At 37.2% G+C, this 14,493-nt stretch overlaps 1 protein-coding gene across 12 annotated transcripts in view; it reads right to left on the bottom strand.

Moving 5' to 3' along the window:
• Nucleotides 1-64: 64 nt before the first annotated feature.
• LOC127072145 (general transcriptional corepressor trfA) overlaps nucleotides 65-14,493 on the bottom strand; it is a 230,038-nt gene continuing 215,609 nt past the window's right edge. For 11 of the 12 annotated variants that reach the window (XM_051012359.1, XM_051012356.1, XM_051012365.1 and 8 more), the window contains one exon: nucleotides 65-8,879. In XM_051012359.1, coding sequence (XP_050868316.1) covers nucleotides 6,054-8,879 — 2,826 coding nt within the window. In that variant the 3' untranslated portion in view covers nucleotides 65-6,053. The remainder of the gene's footprint in view (nucleotides 8,880-14,493) is intronic. The other variant, XM_051012363.1, reaches the window with a different exon arrangement.

The raw sequence follows: 14,493 nt of genomic DNA, 5'->3' as shown, positions 1-14,493 counted from the left end.
GAGAGGGAGGCTGGTTATTGCAGAAGAAGCAATGAAATAAAACGGAGAAAGATGAGTCGCTTCGTTTAATCGTAATCGATAATATATCTCGTTTATTACTTCTAAAAATTATATGACTTCGATATGGTGGTAGTGGTGATGGTGGTGGTGGTGGTGGTGGTGATAGTGGTGGTGGTGGTAGGAGCGGGGCGACATTTTTATTTCAATCTTTAATTTTCTCTATTTCTTTTTTTCTTTTTCTTATCTTTTCTTTTTCTTTGGAATTTCTAATCTCTTAAAAACTTTCAATCGTTTAATCTCTTTTTTATTTTACTTTTCTATAATAATATCATCGAATTCGAGCGAGAGAGGCCAAATTTAAATGATGATGGATGCTGTGTGCGAGGTAACTCTACCCATTCACTTTTATTTTTTTTCTTGTTTATTATTATTATTATTATTATTATTATTATTATCTTTTTTTTCGTTTTGTTTCTTTTTCGCATATTATTTCTCGATATACATACTTACATATGTAATTAATAATATCGTATCTCTCTCTCTATTTCTCTCTTTCTCTGTGTCTCTATCTATCTATCTGTTTATCTATCTCTCTTTTTCTTCCTTTCTTTTCTATTTTCCTTCTTCTTTCCTCCCTTCGATCCTTCGATTTTAAGCGTAAAAAGAGGAAAGCGTATTATTTTACCGGTCGACGAAGAAAAGAAGAAGAAGGAATTTGTGTGTGATATATATATATATTTTTTTTTTATATATATAAAAGAAAATATAGTAGCATTGAAAACAACTGCATTTTCTTTCGAGTTGAAAAAGGAAGATATGAATAGTAATAATAATAATATAAATAATCTTGTTTGCAATTATTTTTAAGCGAAAATATAAAAATTCATTCTGTTGTGTTCATTTTTTATTTCAAAATGGCGACTCACTCGGTTAATTATTGTCATCGTACTTGACAATATTTCTTCCTTCTTCTTTCTTTTCTCTTAAAAAAAGAAAAATATATATATATATTTTCTTCTTTTTTCTAAAATGATGGATACTCGATTAATTATTGTCATCATTCCAGACAATTTCTCTTCCTCCTTTCTTTCTTTCTTTAATATATGTGTGTGTTTGTATATATGTATGTATATATACATATATATACACAGGCACACACATACTTGTCTAATATAGTTTACGTAGAGATTTCAGTCTATGAAAAATAAAATACAGCAAATGTTATTATTATTATTATTATACAAGTGGCAGTGTGAAACACGTATTCGTTAGGTTAATCTAACCTAGAAAAAAGATACTAGACATCGAAGACATTACTAAATGCTGATTTTTTTTTGTCGATTCTAATGAGATTAATCTTTTCATTTTCTCGATATACATACGTACGTACATGCAATATATATATATATATATATATATATATATATATATTCATATGTATTCCTTTTCATTTTTTTTAATTAAAACAATTTTAATATATTTCGATGACAATTGCTTGATTGATGGTAAATAAAAGAATTATGTATATCGTATGTTTTCCTTTTTCAAAATGGAGGAATATCAGTAATACTGATCGACATTTTTTCTCTTTTCATTTTATCTCCCTCTCTCTCTTTTCTTTCTTTCTTTCTTTCTTTCTTTAAAAATTTTTTTCTTTGTCTTTGTCTTTGTTTCTTTCTCTCTCATTTATTCGAATCATTTGGAATTCGTTGTAGTTTAATTAACTTATTCTCGACGCACACACACACATACACATACGAACATACAAGATACATATTCACACACACGCATTAAAACGGATAACGTTGTTTAATTTGTGCTAAAGTGACCCAATTTTCACCGAAGATGCCGGAAGCGAAAGAGAGAAAGAGATAGAGAGAAAGAGAGAGACAGTGAGAGAGATACGCTTATCAGAAAGCGTAATGAACGAAAGAGAGAGAGAGAGAAACATAGATAGAAAGAGAAATAGAAAGAGAGAGGCGTAGTCAATGTAATTAATCCTACTCATTCCTTTTGCTACCAGCCAATCAAAAGCACGATAAGATATATATACATATACATACATACATATATATATATATATTTATATATATATTTATATAATATGTATAAAAAAAAGAAGTCCTTTGATTTTAATGACATTTAAGAAAAATTTCATGATTGGATATAAATTTTTCAAAATGATCATTATCATCATCATCATCATCATCATAATCATCATAATTATCATCATCATTATTATTATTAATATCATTATTATCATTATTATTATTATTACTACTATTATTAATATTATTATTATCATTATTATTATCATCATTTATATTTATATTATTAATATTATTATTGTTATTATTAATGATTAAAATGATTTCGATATGTCATCTAAGAAAAATTACATATTCGGTCATTGATTTTCGATTATTATTATTATTATTATCATCATTCTTATTATTATAATTATTAATATTATAATTATTATTATAGTTATTATTATCATCATCGTTGTTATAATTATTATTGCTATTATTATTGATATTGTTTATTAATGGATATTATTTATTATTAGTAATATAATTAATTAATTAATTAATTAATTAAATAATTAAGCGATTATGTAATACTAATTGGAAGGAACCATGACAGACACAACGTGCTTGGGCGAGAAATATATATATATATATATATATATATATATATATATATATATATATATATACTTGTTTCGTTTACGTTTTTGTTTGTTTGTTTCTTTTTTGTCTTCTTTCCTTTCTTTCAAGCAGAAGCAACGTATTCTCATTTGATTAGTGTCAACATTGTAACACTGCGATCCACTTTGACGTGAACGATTTAAGTAGACGTTAAAACATCATCAGATCAAAGAATGATGAATGTAAGTAAAGAGTATGATCGATGGATCGTTACAATAGTATTCATGTGTCGTGTTTGCAATTGTTTACAATAAATAATAGTTTTTAAAATAAATATCCTATTAGATTAACAATTCGCTTTTACAAGATTTTGTTTGTTTATTATTAATATTATTATTAATATTATTATTAATATTATTATTATTATTATCATTATTATTATCATTATAATCATAATTATTATTTATTTATTTATTTATTCATATATATATATATATATTTGCAATGAAATTGAGAGAAACGTTTTTTAAAGATCATCTCTTTGAGAAAAAGATATCTAGAAATCGATCGAAATACATCCAAGAGGGATCGATCGATCAATCGTATTTCTCATACGTACTTATGTACGATGTAAAACGTTTTCTTCATCTCTCTATTTTTCCTGTTTTTCTCTTTTTCTCTCTTTATATATATATATATATATATATATATATATATATATATATATACACACATCTTTTATATATATCTCTGTCTTTCTTTCTCTCTCTTTCTTGTTTTTCTCTTTTTTTTCTCTATTTTTATTTCGACGTCTAGCTCTAAACGGCTACCACCATGGTAGTAGCATTTGAGAAATTCCGATTAACTGTTCCTTTCAAAAGGGGTACTCATTTAACAAATGTCTTAGACAAATTTATAGTCTTCGAAAAATACATCGAGGATATCCGCAAGATATATCCAAACGACGATCATTCTTTCACTCCCTCTCCTTGTTCTTTTTTTCATTCTTTCACTCTCTCTCTCTCTCTCTCTCTCTCTCTCTCTCTCTCTCTCTCTCTCTCTCTCTCTCTTCTCACTTTCTCTCTTTTTTTCTCTTATATTTCTATTTATTTTCGTTCATCTCTTAGAAATATTTTCCAAGTGTTTTAACGATATTCTCGTTCGCCATTTTGATTAATATTATACTAATTCATCAAGATACATAATCATTCATGAAAGAAAGAAAAACGAGAAGAATGATGGCCGATCTCAAATATGGCCGATTGATAATATCATCGAAGTATTATATCTTCTTTCATATATTTTATATTTAATCATTAATTTTTATATTAATTCTGTCGAGGACAATATTAATTTTTTTTTTACTTTTATGGAGAACACACGACGAGCGTTCTTCATACGTATTTCGAAAATAGATATACATAGAGACGATCGTTTCCAATATGGCCGATACAAACATGTCCGTCTCGATATCATCGAAATATTATTATTTCGTTCATCTATATTTTGATTTAATTATCAATTTATTTTTATATTAATTTTATCGAGGACAATTTTATTCACGATAAAGAACACACGACGAGTTTTCTTTTCACGTATTTGAGAATTATGTACATATATTTATTATATTTTATGGAAACATGGCGGATGCCTTACATACATACACACATACATACATGCATACGTACATACATACATACATACATTAATTTTTCTTTCTTTGATTTTTTTTTATTTCTTTTTCTTTTCCTTTTTCTTTTCAACGTACGAGGAGAGTTTCGGAGATAGAGACATACGACGAACAGTATTACTATCGTTCTCTCTTTCATACCTTTTTTGTTCATTTGATATTTTATTCTCTTTCTCTCTCTCTCTCTCTCGTATTTTTATCATTGATACCTTTCGCAAAATTAATATGCTAAATAACCTTATCGATTAATTATACTTATTGCTCTAAATAGGACGAGTTTCTTCGTTAAATACGAACATTGAAAAAAAAGTGAGAAGAAGAATAAAAAAGAAAAAAAGGAGAAGAAGAAGAAGAAAAAGGAGACGATGAAAAAAGCTGACGGTGATGAAAAAGAAAAAGAAAAAAAAAGAAAAAAAAAGAGGTTGCCCCTTTCTTTTTTCGACAGTGAACGAAAAGAGACGTTTTGGGGTTTATATATATGTGCGTGTGTATGTATGGGTGGATGTATGAGGATGAATTGTGTCCGTGTGTGCTGTGCGTGCCAAACGAAAAGCCATTGTAAATGAATCTCCATCGAATTTTCATTCGAAAGAATATATGGCGCTTAAGTGAATATCGATCGAGACTCAAATCAACTCAACTGTGTTTAGCGAGTAGGCGTTAAATTTATGAATCACAAAAATAACGCAATATCTAATGGCGGCGTTTAATGATTCGTTAATGATTCTTAAATATGCTTTTATTCAAAGTACGTACATACGTACGTACGTACACACACATACGCATGCGCACGCGCGCACACACACATATCCACATAGAAACACACACACATATATACAGAGACGCATAGCGCGCGTATACGATATAAACTCTAGGAAGATAATATTCCAGCTTTGATCATGCATTTAAATTCGCTGTGGTATCTATCGAATGGCGCTGTTTACAGTGAAACGTGTATATTTTCCTGTTATCTTGGTAAATGGCGTGCCGCTTTTACATGGAAATAGGTGTTACGTTTCGACGACAAAATGTAAGTGTAGGATAGAGACAGAGACAGATAGATAGACAGAGAGCAAGAGAAAGAGAGAGAAAGAAAAAAAGAGGAAGAGGATTTGAGGATAGTTTTGAGATAAAAAGAGAGAGAGAGAGAGAGAGAGACATATAGAGATAGGAATAGATAGAGTAAGAGTAAGAGTAAGAGTAAGAGTGAGAAAGAAAGAAAGAGAGAGAGAGAGAAAGAGCAACGTCTCCCTTGCCTTCGAACGTTAATGGGATCATGTAACAAAGTTCAAAGTTCAAAACCGGAAGTAAGTCGAAAAAAGATATGCGGATCCTACTATGTACATGCACACATTGCGTCTCGTTCGAGAGCCCTTACGAATGTGAAAGACCACGGAAGCGCATATTTACGTCATTTCTTTTTTCTTTCGTTTTTTTTATTCTCCCTCTTTTTTTACTTTTTTTCTCTTTCTCTCTCTCTCTCTCTCTGTCTCTCTCTTTTTCTCTCTCCTTCGCGCTATCTCTTTCTTTTCTTTCATTTCTTTCGCACGTTTGTATTTTCTGTTTGTTTGTTTGTTTCATTTTTCGTCCTTTTATTTTTTTGTTTACTTTTTTTTGTTTACTTTTTCATTTTTTTCCTTTTTTTCTTTTCTTTTCTTTTCTCTTTTCTTTCTTATTTTATTTCATTTTGTTTTATTATTATTTCGTTTTCATTACATGGCCAGTCTCTCGATGCCGAGTAAACGCTCGGTCTTTATCGTGCTTCTCTCGCTCGATGATGATTCTTCGTCTTCGCCATCATCGTCGTCCTTCACTTCCTTCTCCTTCCTCTCCACCTCTTCGTTCATCTTCTTCTTCGTCGTCGTCTTCTTCTTTATCGTGCTGGTGGACTCCAAAAAGGTAGCGAGAGGCGACGAGTTGCTCGTCTCGCTCGAGTCGACACAGGTGGAGGATGAAGAAGAGGAGGAGGAGATGGAGGGGGCGGAGGAGTTGGAGGTGGTGGAGGAAGTGGAGGTGGGGGAGTTGGAGGTAGACGTATTAGACGAGGAGGAAGAGTTCCTCTTAAGGAAGGGAGGAAAACTCGAAGCTTCAGGACGACTTGTATCAGGAACTATCGTCTTAGTGGTTATCGTTTTGGTCATCGTCTTAGTCATCATAGTAGTCGTCATGGCGGTCGCCGTAGCGGTTGCCGTCGTCATCGTCTTGGTCATCATCGCCGTCGTCGTTGTCGTCATAGCAGTCGTCCTCGTCCTCGTGGTCGTCGTCATCGTCGTCGTCGTCATCGTCGACAAGGACGACGACGACGACGACAATGACGATGACGATGACGATGACGATGATGGCGGCGGCGGCGACGACGACGACAACGACGACGACGACGACGTTGTTAACGAGTCGAAGACGACGTCCTTGGACGAATCTCGATCGGTATCCTCCGACCTCTCCTTCGGATTAAGGATCGCCGTAGATCGACGCGAATCTGACGAGGCAATAAATCCCTTTAACTTTCTTGGATTCCTCGCCGACGAGGAGGACAATAATGTACCGCCGGCGTTTCGTCGTACGCCATGACGCAATTGTTTCTGAGAAGAAGAGGAGGAGGACGCCGCGTTCCTCCTCCTCGGCAACGTCAACGCCGACGCCGACATCGACGCCGACGCCGACGCCGTTGTCGTTCGAGAGTTCGTGCTCTTCGGTGTCTTCTTTCGTTTTTGGGACGAGCCACGTGAACCAACGTCGAAGTAAGAGGAACGGTTCGAGGACAAGGCTGAGGAATAAGAGGATAAGGAGAGCGAGGAGATCGTCGTTGATATCAAGGGTATTTCCCCGACTGGTTCGCTGATCCTGCTGACTATATCCTTCATTTCCTCCTCCCTTTTCACCACCTCCTCCTTCTTCTTCTTCTTCTTTTTCTTCTCTTCCTCCTCTTCTATCTCCTCCACTCGTTCCACCCTTTCCCTTTCCTCCTTCCTCCTCTTTTTCTTCAAATCCCTCCTTTCCTCCACCCCCACCGCAACCTCTCCCCTTCTCTCCTCCTTCGCAAACTTCTTCTTCTTTTTCTTCTTCTTCCTCTTCTCCTCCATCGCCTCCTCCTCCGTCTCCTCTTCCTCCTCTCCTATCTCCTCCTCCTCCCCTCCTCCCTCCTCCCCTTCCGCATCCCCTTCCCCCGCATCCTCCTCCGCATCCTCCGCCGCAGCCCCTGCCTCCTCCTCGTCCGTCCGCTTCACGCTCTCGGACTTCTTCCTGGCTAACGGGCTCCTCCTTCTCGGCCAAGCGGGACCCCTCTTCCCCTTCTTCCTTTTTTTCTTCCTCTTCTTCATCTTCCTCTTCTTACCGTCCAGCAAATCAGGCTTTTTACTTTGACTAATGGTGCCGGCGACGTTTGTCTTTTTTGACGTTGCTTTTTCAAGGTTCTTACCGATGCTCCTAGTCGTGGTTAGGAGCTCCACCTCCTCCTCATCCTCATCCTCGTCCTCGTCCTCCCCCTCGTCCTTCTCCTCGTGGGTGGCGTTGTTGTTGTTGTTGTTGTTGTTGCTGTTGTTGTTGTTGTTGTTGGTGGTGGTGGCGGTGGCGGTGGCGATGGTGTTGCTGTTGTTGACGTTGCTGTTGCTAGAAACTGCCGCTGGTACATCCAATGGCACATCCTCCTCAGTCGTCAAGGTCGCCTCGGTGATGATGCTGCTAGTCATCGTACTCCTCGTAGACGTATCTTCCGTATGCAACTCCAACAAGGTACCATCTCCTATCCGCGATTTTCTCTTTCTCGATGTCGAGGATAATGCCTCTCTCCTACATGCTTCCTCGCTGGCAGCACCCTCGCACGATCTCTTAGATTCAGGAGAGGAAGTCTCCGCGCTCAATGTCATTCCGGAGACGGACGATCCGTCCCTTTCTTCCGGCATTTGACATTGCGGACCGACTTTCTCCCCGGGTCTGCACCGACGTTTTCTCTTCTTTCGTTTTTTGCGTTTGCGACATCTAAACCTATCTCTACCGTCCTTCTCTTGGGCCGGGAGATTGGGACAAATCGTTTGCAACTGTTGTTGCTGTTGTTGTTGCTGTTGTTGCTGCTGTTGCTGATTCTGTTGGTGTTGCTGATTCTGCTGATGTTGATGATACTGCTGATGCTGTTGCTGCTGTTGTTGCTGTTGTTGTTGTTGTTGACTGAGCTCACCCTGATGGTGTTGTTGCTGCTGCTGCTGTTGTTGTTGTTGTTGTTGCTGTTGTTCCTGGTGATGTCGATGTTGCTGCCGATGAGAATGGCTACCGTGCCGATGACGTACATTGTGTTCGGCGCCTAACATTCTCCTTTGCAGGGCCTCGACTCGATCGGGAGGTGCCACTTGCGTTAACACCCTCGCGTATGCCGACAATCTTCCAAGTGTATGACCCTTAGCTTGTACCCTCCTAGGTTGTCCACGACGATTTAATCCGAGGTAAAGTGTCTTTTTTCCGGTCGACCATCTCACCGAGCTGTACGTGTTGTAGTTGTGCTGTTCCAACGTCTCGTTGAACACGCAGTCCTCCGTATACTCTCTCTGCAAAAACATCAAAATGCGTTAAGGATTTTTATCGTTTTATGTTATCCCGGAAAGGATTACATTTTTTTTTTATTTTTTCATTTTTTATTTTCCTGTAATTTTTTTTTCTCTTTTCTTTTTTTTTCTTCTTTTTTTTTTCTTCTTTTTCCTACATAAGTCTATTTTCCGTCGGCATAATGTAGTAGTTCTACCTTCTATGCGGCAGACGCGTTAAACGAAGTTTAAATACGTGGTCGAAGGGCTGGGAGTAAGGGGCAGGTGAGGGACAAGGACAAGGATAGGAATAAGGCTAAGGGTAAATTTAAATTGAAACTTTTCCTCGTCAAAACCAATTACACGTTAAACCAAACCAACCCAACCCAAGCCTACCGACCACTTCGGTAGCACTTAGCGATATGCTAGGTACCTACGATTGGCCAATAACGATCATCTTAATTCATGAAACAAGAAGTTTTCTCTGCTTTTTACGACGACTCCTATGCAAATGATCGTAAAAGCATGTAACGTACGGATACACTCACACAGAAACACAGACACACGCAGGTCTCTAATCAGGTTGATATCTTCCATGTGAAATATTAAAATTCTGTATTCCACGATAAAAAAGTAGACAATTTTGCGTGAGCGAATGAGCGAGTAAGTGAGTGAGTGAGTGAGTGAATGAGTTAGTGAGTTAGTGAGTGAGCGTGCGCGCGTCATGTGAAATTGGACGAGACGGGATAAAGAGAGAGAGAGAGAGAGAGAGAAAGAGAAAGAGAGAAAGAAAGAGAGAAAGAGAGAGAGGGAGAGTATTTAGAATAAAATTAGGTAGTCTGGTGGAACGAACGATGTTGGCTCGTTGCTCTTATGTTAGCACGCGAAATAAGTTCAACGTGATATCTAATATCACATTGTGCAATTACTGGCTTACCTTGCCAAGGTTCTAGCCACAAGCGTGTTTTACATCTCTCTCTCTCTCTTTCTTTTTTTTTTCTCTTTCTTTCTCTCTTTATACTTGAAACTATAATTTGCGATACCGGCATGATAATGAAGGGTCATTAGAAACATTGTGTTCGCGTCCAACCCGTTACTTTTCCTTCCTTCCGACCTTACGAACGGGAAGAGAAAAAAAGATGAAGTAGAAGAAGAAGAAGAAGACAAGAAGAAGAAGAAGAAGACAGAGAGAGAGAGAGAGAGATACCATGTCTTCTTGTGCACGAAGAAAACTCGTCGTTACATTTTAAAGGGTGAAATTATATTACATTTTCTAACGTTTTACGTGCAATATAAAAAGACAAGGTAGGGAGAAGAAAAAAGGATCGAATGATCGATTGATCGATCGATCGATCGATCGATCGATCGAGCGATCAAATCCATAAGAAAAATCTTTCTTTGAACAAGATCGAAATGGTAGCGGTCTTTTAATGGCTTTCGTAATAAGACCTTTTTTATATATATATATATAGGTATGCGTGTATGATGTATGTATATATGTGTGTCTGCTTACGCGTGTGTGTGTCAGTGTGTAGAGTAGACCTGATGCTGCTTAAGTTAAAATAATCTCTCCTTCTTTCTCTTTGAAAGACAACCGATCGAACCTCTCGCTCTTCTTTCTAGGACCTAGATCTTTAACACCAGAGAGTGAGAAGAAAGAAAGAAAGAAAGAAAGAAAGAAAGAAAGATAGAAGTTGTTGGTTCACTCTCTCTCGTTTCGTGATGTAATTATACGCTACTGCTGGTGTGTCGGCCTGTTTGTCGAATCGTTTGTCTCTTACTTACTGACTCAGACGACTAGAATCTCTACAGTTATATATAGAAAACCGACAGGCAACGAGATAGACGTATACAAAGAGAAAGAGAAAGAGAAAGAAAGAAAGAAAGAAAGAAAGAAAGAAGTTGGACACATCGAAGAAACGTAAGAGTCACATATATAAAGAGAAAGAGAGAGAACTTCAAACGTTGCTTCTTCCTTATTGCTGTGGTTAATCAGAACGGATCAACTTGAAAGAGCAAGAGAGCGCAAGAGAGCGCAAGAGAGCGTAAGAGAGGGCACGAGCGAGCGCAAAACGAGTGACGGTACCGAGGATGCGAAAATTTATGCGCGTGCTCTTCGATGACGGATTTATTAGAATGACGAGGAGATGAGGGGTAGGAGGGAGCAGGGAAGGGAGATGACATAGTACCATCGATGAGAGTTAAGTCAAAGTTATAGCACGTGCCTATACTAATATCATTACTACTAGCCACTACCAATATTCAACTCCTACTTACTACATGTGTATATTTAAAAGTTTGATATATAAAGAATTGTAGTGGTTTTTTAATAGAGAGAGAGAGAGAGAGAGAGAGAGATATGTTTGAAGAAGAATCCTAAGAGATCTTAACTTCTTAAACTTCTTACTTCGAAAGGCAATTCCGATAAGGAGAAAGAAGATACGAGTGGTAAAATGAGAGTGGATGTACACCATTTTAGAAAATAAAGTAATAGAAGTTGGTGAAGTTAAAGTACCTGTTCTCTCTTTCTCTTTCTGTCTGTCTATTTCTTCTTTTCCTTGTTTGTCTTTTTACTTCTTTCGTGATGGGATGCGAGAGAGAGAGAGAGAGAGAGAGAGAGAGAGAGAGAAAGAGAGAGACACGTGCAACACACAACAACTAAATCTGATACTTATTGCCAATTACCGTTCTCAAGAGTTTGTAACTGGTATAAAAAGAACAGTTAAAGATGCGAATGGGGGGTGGTAGGGGTGGGGTGATGGCATAAAAAGGGAGGGAAGGAAGAGTAGTAAAAGTCTCTTTTCAGAGATCAGAGAAAATCTTCTTACACTTTTATCTCACGTAAAGTCTTAGATAGGAAAGTTTAGTACGTCCAGGTACACATCCAGGTACATATCCAGGAACATTCAGGTACACGTCCAGGTATACACGAGCGTACTTATAATGCGAAATTTCTTTGAATCGAACGTTAAATGCGCCAGGGATAAACACATAAGTAGGTACTGCTATACTCGATTCAATCTGGTTCGTCAGAGAAAGAAAAAGAGAGAGAGAGAAGTTGACTCTCGCGTGCACGCGCGCACGTCACTCGTTTGCGCGAAAGGCTACTACTACTACCCATAGAGACACGGAAGAAGATCTACGAGACGCCTCTTGATCTTAGATAGGAAAGGATTACCTACGTGCAAAGGATTATGCGTTTTACCTTACGCGGATAGGACAACTTCGCTTAGACGGATGAATTCCAGGGAAGATTGCTGTTGCTTCTCTGCTCTTGTTGCTGATGCAACTGCTTTATATATATATTTCTTTCTTTTCTTTCATCATGAGAAAGCAACAACGGGGCCCTTCGATTCATTCCGCGAAGTCGAATGAATTATTGAATTTTTAATTTGAAAACGAAGTTGAAGTACTACCGATGTAACCTTAACGAATGGATAACATCGTAAAGCGACATCGACATCACAATGCCCTCTTTTTCTCGGTGTCTTGTTTAACTTAGATGGTAAAGATGGATGAGTGAATGGGTGGGGAGGTGTCTTTGAGAATGGATATCCTCACCTCACCATATTTCATCACAGCTCACCATACCTCACCTCACTTTTCCTTTCTACTTGAAAGTAAAGTAACTATGGGTGGGCGGTTGGCTGCCCAATTTGGGGTGAGACAATCGAGCCAATTGGATTTTTACTCAAAGGTGAATGAAAGGAAACGTTTAAAAGCAGCGGGAGATTTCTGCGAGAGGATCTGTGAATCAATGCCAAGGAGAAATTCGTTCCGGTTCTGACGGTTGAGAACGATGCCGAGAAATCAAAACAAACTTCCCTGTTTTTCCTACTTCTAATTTATGGGAACGTTGAAATGAAGGCATCGCCATACCAGTTTGTCTTGTCGTCTACAGGTTAGGGAGATGAATGTGTCCGTGGACTTGAAGAATTATATGTATGTAATGTATATATACATATTTATATATATATATATATATATATATATATATATCCGTTGAGGACTTGGTGCATTTCCTTTCAAAGCGTATTTCCTTCTGAACGAAACGCGTTTGTTCGATATGCTACTCTTCTTTTATTTTTTTTTTTTTTTTTTTTTATTTCGAGTAGTCTTCTGATCTTTTTCAACGAGCAAACGGATAAAACCATCACGTGTTAATACAACCGTGGCAAAATATTAATGATATATGCCACAGGCATATATGAATTTTTGAAAGTATTTATCGGATTAAATGGTCCGTGAAATTTGTTGATTTCTCTCTTTCTCTCTATATATATTCTTATACGTTGACGAATATACTACATTGTCGTATTTGTTCATTAATGTATGTCATATGTATATATGGTAGTAGGATCTTACATATGTTTCTTAGATGATTTTTAAGAATATTATATTGCTCTCTCGTTCGTCAAATTTTTAAGATTTCTCGTTCGTCTATTTTGTCTTTATCTTTTCCGTTTCTTTCTATTTGCAGATGCTTGTAAAACTACAAGCATTCAGAAAGTTCCATGCCTACCCTATATATATATGCGACGTAGGTACACATGTAGACGTCGTTTTGTACATTTCCGGTGAGGATATGTCACGATATAAGATTACTATATAAATGGCCATTGCGAATGATATCTTGAATGTTTACAACGACCGGGTGTTAATATTTACGTTTTAGCAGAGAAATGGTACTGGCTGAAGTTATTTGAGTAATTGAGATTCGTGAAACCATTCACATTTGTATTATGTAAACCGAATAGCACGTGTCACTTCTATTGGTGTACGTGTGATAATAGATCAAACATGTATATGTAATACATCCTACTACTATACCACTGTGGTATTTGCTGCGGTAGATATTTCGTAGAAGTAAACCAGTTTATACGTAATAAATTCAGTACTGTATCTCTTACAATTAGAGTGGTTAACAATCGCGATAACAATTTGGAATGTTAAAACTACTTTGATAATAAAACTATTGAAAATATTCTTATACGCTGATCGGTTGACTATTGTCAATGCTATAATAAATGTCTACGGCAAACGTTGTCTCGTTTGCGGCAAGCTTTTGACGTTAAACCCTTTAGACCCCGAGAAATAAACGATACACGAGTGAATGTAATGCGGTGCGGATTCTCCGTTTAGAAACGATTCGTCTGAGTTGACATGCTTGCGAGAGTGCAACCATGAGCGGTTACGTGTTGCTATTTATTCCAACGAGAACCGTCACAAACCCTACCCTTAAGAGGTTAAAACGTCGACACCCGACACTAACTTCCTAACGAGTCTCTCTCTCTCTCTCTCTCTCTCTCTCTTCCTCTTTGTTGTTCGAGCACAACAAAACAGAAACATAAGAAAACAAAACGATATAGAAAACAGGACTGTGGTTAAAAGAAAACGAGGAACTACGTCGTATTCCACGTACCAGTTCGCTTGCTCTTAGCTTGTTAAAAGGAATCGCGATTTCTGAGAGAGGTCAAAGTCAACTCTCTCTCTGTCTTTCTCTTTCTCTTTCTGTTCCACTCTTTGTACCATAATTCTAGCTATTACCTCTTCTCGACTCGCATCCCTCATCAATTCTCAACAGCCCTCACCACTTCTCACCATCCCTCACCATACCGCACCATCACCCGATCTCTCT

The sequence above is a fragment of the Vespula vulgaris genome, chromosome 24 (assembly GCF_905475345.1).
Source record: "Vespula vulgaris chromosome 24, iyVesVulg1.1, whole genome shotgun sequence".
NCBI classification, from domain to species: Eukaryota; Metazoa; Arthropoda; class Insecta; order Hymenoptera; family Vespidae; genus Vespula; species Vespula vulgaris.
Note: the sequence above shows the minus strand (reverse complement) of the source record. Positions and strands in the feature narration are given on the sequence as shown.